Here is a 12,432-nt window from a genome sequence, read left to right as displayed (position 1 = left end):
GCAACATGTTAAGCATACACAATGTTATGTTATAGAGCTTGGAGTTGGTTTTGGTGTTTAGACAATGGAAAGTTAGAGAGCTTTATTTAGGACACTGTGATTCACAGTGCTGTCACCACAATGATGACTGCTCTTTGATTTACTGCTGTATCTGGACCCACAGGGTTTGAGCATGTGCTGAAAGCCGACTGAACACATCATTCAGCAAATAATCCATCATAGATAGAGCTCGTGTCTCAGTGGCAGGCAGGACCAAATAGCGATGGGAGAAGTATTAAGATCTTTTAAAACAGTAAATCACTGTCAAAATACTGCAATATAAGTAATAGTCTTGCTTTAAAAAGTAGAAGTACATTTGCAAAATGTGGTTAAAGTCTGAAAAGTAGCGTGTTGCATGCATGAGACTGATATATTGTTATATATGATATTATTAGATTGTTAATACTGATGTGTGATGAGTGTGTAAGTTGCATTTTGTTACTGGCTAATGTGGAGCTAGTTTTAACAACTTTATGTAGGTAGTTTAGTCCCTTGTTTCCCAACCTAAGAACTCAAAGAATCAGAGAATAAAGCTGGCTGGTCATGAGATGATTAACGGGAGACAGAAGAAAATAGAGTAGAGTGGGTTTTTGTTATGGTTCACAAGCCAACAAGATTGGCAAACAGTGGAATTTATATAAGCTAATCAACTGGTTTAAAGTATACAACTCGATGCAGCAGAACCAGATGTTTCATGATTTGTTCCATGCATCCTCCATCCTTGTCAAAATCCGGTGCCCACATTATACAAAATGCAACTTGACTGCCGACAGTTGGGTCAGAGACTCTGGTGTGTTATGCTAGTAGCAGCTAATGTAGCCTCGAGCAGAGATGAGGAGCGGGCTACAGGGGTCTGGATAGAGCACTTCTTTTTAGCTCCACACTTCCAGATTTCTTTTCATTTTCAAACTTGTACTCTTTAGCCACTAGCAAGGCTGACTCAAGTGACATCACTTAAGGTAATTTATCAAACTTTACGCAGCTCCTTCTGGAGCCACTAAAGGCTTTGTACAGCCTTTTTACATATGCAGGACTCCCCAAAATATTTTTCTTATGTACTTTTTGGTCAGAACTTCTTGTACGCTTTGGGAATTGTTCTTTGCATTTTTTTTAGATGCAAATCATGCTCAGGCACTCTTGAAATACCCTCAAGTATGGGTATGTGTTGGTGCATGAAACCACAAAGTGCAGAGATGTCGTGCAGCTTCACTTCAGCTAAGAATCGGTCTATTCTTCTGCACTCCATGGTAGTTAGGGTTCATGAAAGAGTTAATGAAAGCCTTGAAATGTCCTTTTCGTTCGATGCTTCCAGAGATGTTCGATCTGTAGAAATAGAATTGTAATTCTATGCTAAAAAACGATATACCTCTAATTTGTCTGAGCTCTGATTGGAGCTTTATTGCTATATATAAGTTTATGATAGTTCGTGGGACTTTTTTTTGCTCTAAAATACAGATTACTTGAGATTCCTGCTGAAGTCGCTTCAGATTGAGGCCTTTTGGGGTTAGTATTTCTTGCTCCCCTTGGGCCTTTATGTGTAGGTTACAGTAAGTTCAGTCGTAGAGGGCAGAGGGAGGGCGTTTTTGACTCCAGCGGTTGATATCAGGGGGGCGCTGGGACACTTTTAACTCCCTGGCCTATCTGTTGTGGTGAAGGGTGTGTTCATCTGTGGGAAGGATTGGCGCTAAATGTCTAGTTATGCAGGATCCCACGTTCTCAACTTTCCCAGGGTACACAGTAACTTAATGTGGCACATGCTCTGTAATCAGTGATGTCAAACACCACATGAGGCACAGTCTCGCAGATAAAGCTCAGAAACTATGGGGGACCCTGCAGTGCAAAACACACGTCCCTCCTGTTGTCAGAGCTTTAATTATGTTAATTTCACACGGTACAGATCATGAAGCCATTTTTCTGGTGCTATATTCATCACCTGCAGCTTGCTATATAGCCCTCTTTGCATGTCAGCAAGAGGATGCTCTAAATTAAGATAAACATAAGTAGAAATCTGCTTGTAAATTTTATTTATTGGCATTACGTTTACACTGAGCTGTATGAAATATACTTGATCGCGATCTTATCTGTTTTCTGGCATCTTTTACTATCAAAAACTGTTTAAATAATGATGGATAATGAAGTTTATTTGTATGAATGGGCGTGGAACAACAAAGCAATCACACTGCCAGATTGCAGTTTCCGCCCAACTTTTAGAGTACTCAGCATTTTGTGTTTCTGTTCCCAGAAACCCAAATGGTCCAGAGATCAAGGTGCTAGACCTGGAAATGAGACACAAGCCTCCAGATGGAAAAAAGTCAGGTGCACGACCACAGCTAGACCACTTGGGCCGAGCACTTAACTCTCCACCTGAAATTCACCCATTAGAAAAAGCAGTGTAAACATATGAGGCTGCCAAAGAAACTTTTTCCCCCCAAAAATGAACTCTCATTCTCCATCCAAAATGTAGTCATTAGTTGTACACAGTACAGATCATTAAGGGAATGCCACTTAAGATATTTAGGAATATATCTATTTATGGTTGAAATCAGGTTTCTGTGTACATCTGAAGCCATATTTGATAGTTCTGTGAGATTTCTGGCAAGTTTTGAGAAACACCTAAGAGACTGTATAAAACTATTTGGGTGGAGAGGTAGGCTTAACCTAATCTTTAACAGTTTTTTGTTAACCCTATCTGAAACCACTTTTTAAGTTGCTCATAGAGGGTGGAGGCATAATCATATTATGTTAAAAGAAGATGTTTGACATTCAGAGAAATATGCTTATTTGCTTTGTCAGCATGTTCAAGACCAACACCGCTCATGATCTGTACAATTCATATAACATACATTTTGACACTTTGATTTGATAAATTTAGACAAATGAGACAAAACATGTTAATTAGTGAGCTTTAGAGGGGCGGGAAAGGTGGACTTTGTTATCTTTATACATCTGTTTTCCCTGCTTGTTTAAAGTCTTTAGCTTAGCTGGCTGATTGGGGTGGCTTCATATTTACTGTACAGATGCAAGAGTCAACCTTCTCATCTAACAGTAGGAACGAAAGCTATCTGTATTTCACAAAATGTTGAACTGAAAAGGTGTTACTGTGTTCCCACATCATTCATTTCCACAAAATCCCAAACCCATAATTCACACAAGGTATCACGGGGCAAGAAATAAGGTCTATATGTATAAACAAAGCTTTAAATGTCTTGGTTTGCAGTTTGGTAAACTGCGGAAAACAATAAAGACAGTTTAATAGTTTATGTTTTAAAGTGTATGAGATCAAGACATGCATGCACAACCAATCATATACATAAAGTTCTGATATCAAGGCGCGCATGAGAGCAATCGTAACTTTTTGACCTCTTTTTATATAATAAATGCCACAAGGGAAGGCTAAATTCAAATATAATTATGGGGAAAGAAAATAAAATACTCCCTAGTTCTCCCAAAAAACAGACAGCCTCAATAATATAATTGACTTCTTGGGGAAACTAATTATCTGGAAATTATATTTTTCAGTGAGGATAATTATTGTGAAAGTGGCAGTTATGTCCTAAATTAAAATATATCATATCTTCCTCAAAATATACAGTCAAGAAAACTGTTTTGAGTACTGAAAGAGGCCAGCAGTGAACAGTTTCATCCCGGTAGACACTGGGTTTGACTCTCTATACAGTATGATGTATATAACCCATGCCTCCGTGGAGCAGGGCAGGGTGGGTGACTGTGGTCACTGTCTCAGCCCTCTGTGTCTCCAGTGGGCCACCCTACACATTTCTCCCAGTGGCACTATGCCAAACCCCAAGGTAGCAAGCCATGAAAATGAGAGCCTTAGGAGTTAAAAAAAGATATGTTTTGATCATCCTCTTCATCTATTTATTCCCATACTTGTTCTGCTATATCTATAGAATTAGTTTTGCCGGGCAAGAGGGAATTAAAGTTCAATCGTTTAGGTTTTCTGCTACCTTACCATTATTGCTACCAAAAGGGTTGCAAATTAAGATTCTCCTTGTCTCTCGGGAACCACTAAGAGACTGAAAAATGCGTCATAAGGGACATGATACAGTAATTTGTGGTTTTGACTATAAATATGATGCATGATGCAGAAACAAGTATTGTGTATTCATTTTTCCCATAGGCTTTATTTAGTGAGGTACCTGCAGCAATTTTCATAATCCTGAGGCAGCACTTTCCTCACAGTCATTTTTATAGTAGCTGTCGAACTGAGGAATATATATATTTTCTTACACTTTTATAATATTAAAGAAGTAATTGCCTTCAAGGTATTTAATGTTAAAACCAGACATTCTGTGTATTATTGACATTCTGTGGGGGTCTGACAGACCCTACTCCTATATCCTATATAAGCATTTCTTCTTTTAAATATATTTTTAGTTTTCTTCTGATTTTATTAAAACCCTGTATGTAGAATTGTATAGAAGTAGCACTTTAACTTGCCACAAATTGAGCATGTACATTTGAGGAAGGTGACAAAAAGCACAATTATTACACCAAGTAAAGAAATATTTTTTATTTATACATGGTATATGGTACATTCATGTACGGATATGTATTTGTCACAGTGTTTGACTTGCTATATATAGTTCTTTATAGTTTTTTTATTTCAAATATATCAGATTTTTGTTTGCTAGAAGGTAATTTACAGGGAAAGAAATGTCCATTATGTCATTCTTCACAGTGACGTTATTTAAGGTCGTCAATTAGGCTTAGAGGTCTAATTCCCTTTTAGACCTTTTATAAATAAACAATTATAAAACTCCAGTAAAAGTAATCTAAACAGACCTGGGATTTGGGAAGGCTAGTGAGGCTTAAAAATACTGTCAGCACCGATCACAGATATAGAGCATGTGGAAAATAATTGTATTTATGTTATGCTTAAAAGCTGTGGGCTCTGAGTGCCCAAACAGAAGTAATGCATTCTGAAATAGTTAGTTCAAAATAACATTTATAAGCAATTCTCATAGAATTAGGAAAAACCATAAAATATCAAACTGATAATAAAAATGTTGAGGACCCCTCATAATGGGCAAAAACGTCTTATGCGTCTAATAATCACTTTCTTCCTTGTCCATACAAAACAAAACTATGTTAACATGTAAACAATTACATCCTACAGTCCAGACAGCCAACATTTCTTCTTAAATTTAGAAAAGCACAAGAAGAAAATGTTCTTGTTTTCCTTCCTTACTGAGTCTGTGGCAGCCCATATTTATAATGGGAGACCAATGTCTGGGGGTATCCAGACATTTTATCCATAACTGTTCCCTTTTGCATCCAATCCACTCCCCTCATGTGTAAAATGTCCATCTGGCCGGCACCCTGCAGCACCCTGCAGTGATCCAGAACCCCCGCCTACTCATGCACTGAACTCCAGATTGCAAGTGTTACATTCACATGAACAGGAAGTACTCATCAGTAATCAGCTTCTTATGTACAATAAGAGGGGGATCTAAATCTATCAGATAAGAAAGGTTTTTATAAAAATTCATCCAATAACAGGCCCTATGGAGTCTTCATTTATGCAGAAGAAGGTGTACTTGTGTCTGTATATTTTTATATTTTGGTTACTTACTGGCTGTTGGTCAACATCAAAGATGAGAAAAACATTTTTGAGGCACAGCATAACCACAGGTGTTCAAAACAACATTAATACTCCCAGAGGATGTCCGTGAGAGGGGAAAGGAGTGGACATAATCCTCGCCTCAGGTCCACCCAGTGGTCACTGGTCATCAGGCACGGCCCAAAGCTCAGCCAGTCACAGAGCAGAACCCCTTACAGTTAGTCCACATAAAGTGAGAGAGGCTCCTTCACATCGCAAAACAAGTACGAAAGAAGTCAAAGCTTTGTGTTTTTCTCTGCACTGATACCTTTCAGTGGTTTATCCAGGAGTATTTACAATTAAATCCATAGATTATCAAAATTACAAGGACGCGATATTGAGGAGTGGACATGGCAATTTTCCTGCAACCACATAAAAGCAAAAAATCTAGAAATGTGGTTTTCTTGGGTTTTCTGGGATATAAATTAGTTTATCTATGAGTCAGAGGTTAAATTTACATTCAAAGTGAGAAATGTCAAGTCAAAGCTTAGTGTATTCTTGTAGCCCTTAATCCTAGTTACACTCTAAAGAGGCTTCATAACACCCACTCTATGAAACATTACACAAGGACTGCTCTCAGGCCCTCAGTGAGAACAATGAAAAACTCCCACAAGAACCTCATTAGAAGGGAAAACTGAACAGATCTTGGCAGGGGCATCACAAAGACATAATCCCTTCCAACATGCTCATAATTCACTATTTATCTACACTGCAATTAGTCACTCAACCCAGGCCAAAAACTTACAAGCAGTCCAGCCAAATGCACAAGTTACTGTTCCAGCTCCTTTAGGCGTCTCCTTAACTTCTGTCCCAAAATGCATCAGGATAAATAAATACGCTCAGTTATGGTTAGCCTTAATGACTAAATTACAACAAAAATAGACAAATACATCTGGAGTGTCATTTAACTTAATGATACGTGTTCAAGTTTATTTACAAGATTTCCATACTGTACATGTGTACACACTGGAGTTTGTGTGCTATTATTTGGAGCGCGCGTCTGTCGTGTTCCCTAATAACATAGAGATGATGTTGGTAAAAACTGCCTCTGATTTCATGTTCCAGACACAGCACAGACATGTCTTTTTGGTCGCTCGTAAAATTAACAGAAATGACCCAAACTCTGAACTTCCTCGACCTGCTTGCTTTTCATTTCTAAACCTGTAATTGTGAAATTTTTTTCAGATCATAAATGTATATTAATGCACGAGCTGAATAAAAAAGTCTCTCACGTGCAGCCTCTCAGTTGTTGACTTTCTATTTCCAGCTCTATGCAGACAAATATACACAGTCAGTGGAAACCATGATGGCGGGGATGCATATATACAACGATGGAGGACGGTCAAATTCCCTCTGGTCATCAGGTTGACCACAGATGGTTTCCATGTAAAACACCACTGTCTGATCAGTGAATATATGCCCCTGAGTGTTCTCCACAATTCACTTTATAGCTATTGCTGTCTAGGAAATGGCTCAGACATGCCGCCCTGAAAAAGTGCACTGCTTGCTCTTCTGCATTTTGAAACCCGTTATTTACACAATGTATTTTCTTTTTTCTAATTGAGGAAAGTGCCTGGTTCAGGGTCCATGAATTGAATCCTTGTACAGAGTTTGCCTAGATGAGTCTAATCTAGAAAAATTATCAGTTAGGGAGTAGATACTTATCCAGCCAGAAATGAATGTAATTCTCAAGAGTGCAGAGATGCACATATTTGCATATACATATACAGACAATAGATTGGTCTATCTGTGTCTTCAAAAGCCAGTGCAGCTTGTGTGCATCAGCTCACCGTGGAGGTTACAGAGAAACTGTGGCTCTGCAAGGTCTCTCTGACAAACCTTGCACTTCTGCCCCTTGTCCAGTCTGAACTTTGTTTTGGAGGCCGGCATCTGCAGGGGAAAGAGTGAAAGGGCAACAGGGTTCAGGAAAAAAAGGAAACAAGAATACACACAATGTTCACTGGAGTGAAATAAAAATGTGAAATATGTCGTTAAACTCACCCAAATGACCTTGTGCCGCATGAGCTCTGCCTGGCTCAGAGCCTTTTGCAGCCTTGCCATCTGCCTCTGGTGCAAGGTCTCTCTGAGGGATCCAACTAAGAACTGGGAGACTAGTTGAACAGACCAGGACTCAGGCAGGAGCTGGATGACCTTCTCTGCCGCAAACACCCGAGGGTTGTTGTTAAGCAGATCCACGGCAGCGCTGGTGAGATCCTCGGAGCTCAGGTAGATTTGGAGCAGATTGAGCAGCAGGGTCTGCCTGAACTGTGAGTCCTGGTCCTGGGCAGCCCTGCAGCAGAAGGCCTCTGCAGCCTGGAGGTCTCGCTCCTCGTAAACAAGCACCTGCAGTGCCTGAGAGTGTTCACCAGTCTTGCTAAGGAGAATGGCTTTCTCTATGTGCAGGGATGTTGACTTGATTCTCTCTGTGATGGGAATAAAACAAGACTTATAATTTGGTAATAATTAAGTAATAATTTATTTTCTCATAAGGCATTCACGTACCATACACAGTGGAGATGTCATAAAATCTGGATTCCCATAGCTGCTCCTGCAATTTCCCTCTGGTCTTCCTCAAATCTGTTTCCTCTTCCTCTTGCAGCGTCTGAGTAACATATGCCAGGGCCAGACGGTTGTGATGTCTCTCCTCCTGGGGGCAGATTACACCAATGATGTCCCAGTGCATTTAATAAAGGAGTCTGGTTATTAAATTATGCAGCTTCTGCTGTACCCACCTCACTGTTCAAATCATAGATTAATAACTCAAGATACAAAATCAATGCCAGTGGGTACTTTTCCAAGAGAGCAAGGACATCTTGTGGCTCAATTTGATCATCTGGTGGACGCCTGCTGAAAATCTGCACACCTATCTTTTTCAAATGAAGGAAAGCTGTTATTGGCCATTTGATTACCAATAATTGTTGCATAAGCAAAGCAATTTAGTTAATATGGTGGGTGGCATTTTGCTGTGTGTTTATATCTGTAACACACAGTTCTATTGTGCAACTCTGCCCTCTGCAGTTAGGTTGAGAGCATGAAAAAATGAAAAAAAGGCACCTCCTGGTTTTTCTGCAGAGTCCAGTCTGCAAATTTCCACACAGCATCTCTGTCTTGCAGTTGACTGAGAGTCCACACAATGTGTCCATACACATCTGAGCAAGACAGGTCTTTGTGGACACCATCTGCAATTTTCACCCAAGTCTAGAAGAATATAATAGGCTGAAACACACTTCTTTTATACATTCAGTATATGTGTGACGTGGAGTTTTGGGAAATAATACCTTAATTGCATCAGTTTGATTTCCATGGCTTTGATAGAGAGAACCTAATGCAAAAAATCTGAAAATAAAAAGAGACAAAACTGAAAATCAGAAATGGCAAGCATTGAAATTAAGCCTTTTAAGCCATTGTATAAAACATTTTAACCATTTTTGTACTTTAAGCAAATGTGAGTACAATTTTTCAAAAAATGATCATTCATTTCCACCTGTTGTGTTGCTCCAAAACAGAAGCACAGTGCTCCAGTCTGCATTCATTGGGAAGTGTCACAAGCTGCTGCAGATTTTCTGTGTCTCCCAGTTCAACATACAGCCTCAGGAGGGCGCAGTCCACCTCCTTAATACACTTCAGGCCTTGCTCCATCTCTCTGACTGCTATGAGAAAATCTCCGAGGAAGCCCAGGTAATGATGAAATGAGTTTCTGTCCTCTTGGCAGAGCACCTGGAGATCCCTGCCCTTGTTCACTTGATCAAGCTGGGATTGAAAGTCCTCGATTAGGGAAAACTGCATGTCAGGGTACAGACGGATGATTTCTCTGGGGTCCAGCTCACCTTTACTGTTAAAATGGGTAATGAGTATTGATTTGTGTTAGACATAAGTGTAGAATTCAGCAGAAAAGGACCCACTATTCACAAAATTCACATATCACTGAACAGTTTGCTGTGATTCATTTAGCGTATTTGGAATTTGGAGTGTCGTGAAAGGGGTTTTACTCTCACATGAATAGATCTCTGGCCTCAGAAAAACCCTGCTGGTAAAAATGAACAAATCCAGCCAAGCAAGTGATGGCCTTCTGCAGCTCCTGAAAAAAAAAAAAATGCTTAAAACCAGGCACACGTTGCATGAACATATTTAAAACACCAATATGTGAGCTGAAATCATTGAGGCAGAAGACGGTGCGACTATCCTTACATTTGAGGGCAATATGTTACACTTTAAGATATTGAATTAGCAAAAAACAGACACATCATAAGGAACAACTTATGACTCATCAGCGTGTTAATTCTGACACCCTCACCTCTAACCTACTTGAGATATGGCACAGATTACACTTCCAATCTCAGAAACCATCTGCTGTCCGCATTTACATTTATCCAACTGGAACACACCTACAATAACTGCTCACAACAATCTGTTCTACAGTGATGAAATATTAAATTCAAACACTATGATGCAACGCCAGCTGGACTTGTTGTGATGCATAAGAATGCATTACAAGCATGCAAAAAGAATCTAAGCTAGGCTAATTGGCTTTAAGAAAGGCTGGTTTATGCTATTTTGTGCTTATTTGTTATGATTTAGTTACTGTGTATCAGTGTAGTACAACAAACTAAAGATTCTGACGCATCAGAACTGATTTTCAAGTCTGTCAGTCAGTCCATCACTTTGATCCAGAATGAAATCTCAACGTACAGGAAAGTTGCCTTGGTGCAGCTCAATTATACATATATAACCCAATATTTAGTTACTGCATTCTGCCTTTGTAGAGCAGAATAGTTTGGCAGATTGTTGTTTTCTTCTCCCTATGATGATTTATGATTAATTTTATCAGAAATAAAGTAGAAATGAGAAATACTATAAATGCATGTTTAGTTATCCTCAGAAATGTTGTCTTGTAACCACTGCGCAGAAGAATGTATTTGTTAGAACCCCAGATTTCAAAGCAGGGATCTTTTGTGTCCTGCTGTGTGTCTATAAATTGCATTTTACCTTGTATGAGTGAAGTGGACGACGGCCTTGAACTCCATCTAGTAGCAATAAGGCCTCCTCGACCCTCTCATGCCTTACAAGTGCCTGGATCTGCTCTTCGAATGGCACCAGACGCAGGCTGAAAATGTCTCTCTCTGTGAACACTAACACGCCATCTGAGGAGAGATTTGTTTTTGGTTTTCAGAAACACTCAGTGTGTAGGAACAGTAGGCGCAAGAATGATTGACTGAATCAGTGCAAACTGAGACAGACAAAGCTACATCTTTCTAAACAAAACCACAATTCGACTTGGCTATCTGTCTGTCTGGAGTCTGCCTGGATTGGGTGATGAATTGGTGTTGTCGGGTTTACCTGATATGGAGAGCAGACCCTTTGCGCCACTCAGACTCACAGTCTGTTTGCACTGCTGATCTACCATGCTGTAGACAGATAGCACTTGGGGCTGCAGGGTTAGGATGTAAGGGAAACATACTCCGGCTGCCAGCACCTCCTGAGGCCACTGCAGGGGAGGGCGCTGGCATATCCCTGTCTTCATCACAAACATGCCTTAGGGATGGAGGATGGAGAAATGATAAGTTGTAAAAACAAATAGCCTCTGGCTAGATGGTTATATGGGGGAGTGATATGTGATGATTAACTGTATAGCTGCTTTGGAAAGGAACCATATAATGACACATGTCTGTGCTCGACAGCCTGTAGAACAAAGTGTACCATAAACATTTTGGCAGCACTTACCCAAAGATTCAGGCCCGTTCAGAAGGAATTCCCCTTGTCCCACTGAGGTAACAATGACACCCTGCCTGCTGTGACTGTGAGGAAAAAGGTCTTCACTGCTCCCAGTCTGAATATCACAGAGGAGATACCTGTCGCTGGTAGCTATACACAGACTGGCACCATCTACCGCCAAGGCCACAGGGTCCTGGAGCAGAGTGACTTCCTTTACAACCTCCCACCGGTCCACTCCCACCACGTGGATCCGGATAATCCTCCTGCGGCTGGAGGAAGTCACCATCTCAACGCAGGCTGTCTGGGATTCGAGCAATGAGTCGCAAACATCAAACAAAGTCACATGCTGGATCTTCTTCAGAGCCAGAACGGGCTCTAAGGAGAACATGTTGAGGGCTATAATGCTCCGGTCCCACAGGACCAGCAGATGGTTGAAAAGTGGGACTGCCCTCAGTTGGGATACTGGGTTGCTTGAGCCTAGTTTTCTTGCCCTACCTTCTCTGGTTTTACTTTGGCCAGGACTCGGGTCTCCATTTGTGGTACTGGGAATGATGAGATGCTGGACTGTTGCATCTTTGGTGCCTATATACAAATTCCGGTCATAGCACTCAAGGCACTGGATGCTGGATTTGTCCTTTTCTTTTGGGGCTACTTGCTTTTCATAGACTTTTGTCTGTGTAAATGCTCTAAAAGCCATTGCAGAAGTTTAAGGATGTTGGATTCTTGTGGGAAATAAGAGTAAATGCCTAAATCAAAGCTACAGATCTTCTGTGAAATATTTAAAATAAGACGTCCCTACCTCTCTGCTGTTCTCCCCATTCCTCCACAAGTTTATGAAGTGTAAAGTAGTTTCACCTCCCCATGTGACGATATCCTGACAGGAAATCTATGTCAGCATTTTACACCACTCATCCTGCCATGTGAGGACACTTACACAACTGCTGCAGCCCTCACTAAGAAAACCAACTTTTACAAGTATCAAAACAATAGGTATGGTGAAGAAGACAGATATTTTGAGGTGCCCGCAGTTACGGTCTCTTGTATTCTTGGCTTGTGTGTGC

General features: G+C 40.4%; 1 protein-coding gene across 1 annotated transcript; it reads right to left on the bottom strand.

Annotated features, from left to right (window-relative positions):
• Positions 1-4,555: 4,555 nt before the first annotated feature.
• Positions 4,556-12,423, bottom strand: si:ch211-266g18.9 (transforming growth factor-beta receptor-associated protein 1). The gene is made up of 11 exons (XM_051387251.1): positions 11,381-12,423; positions 10,997-11,191; positions 10,646-10,800; positions 9,655-9,737; positions 9,144-9,491; positions 8,938-8,995; positions 8,714-8,857; positions 8,392-8,526; positions 8,162-8,306; positions 7,661-8,082; positions 4,556-7,549 (listed from the first exon to the last, which is right to left on the bottom strand). Exons 1-11 carry the CDS (start codon positions 12,066-12,068, stop codon positions 7,415-7,417), a joined length of 2,508 nt encoding a protein of 835 aa, XP_051243211.1. The 5' UTR covers positions 12,069-12,423; the 3' UTR covers positions 4,556-7,414.
• Between the last annotated feature and the right edge of the window lie 9 nt (positions 12,424-12,432).

The sequence above is a fragment of the Dicentrarchus labrax genome, unplaced genomic scaffold (genome assembly GCF_905237075.1).
Source record: "Dicentrarchus labrax unplaced genomic scaffold, dlabrax2021, whole genome shotgun sequence".
NCBI lineage: Eukaryota > Metazoa > Chordata > Actinopteri > Moronidae > Dicentrarchus > Dicentrarchus labrax.
The sequence above is the reverse complement of the archived record's forward strand: the minus strand, read 5'-3'. Positions and strand labels throughout refer to the sequence as shown.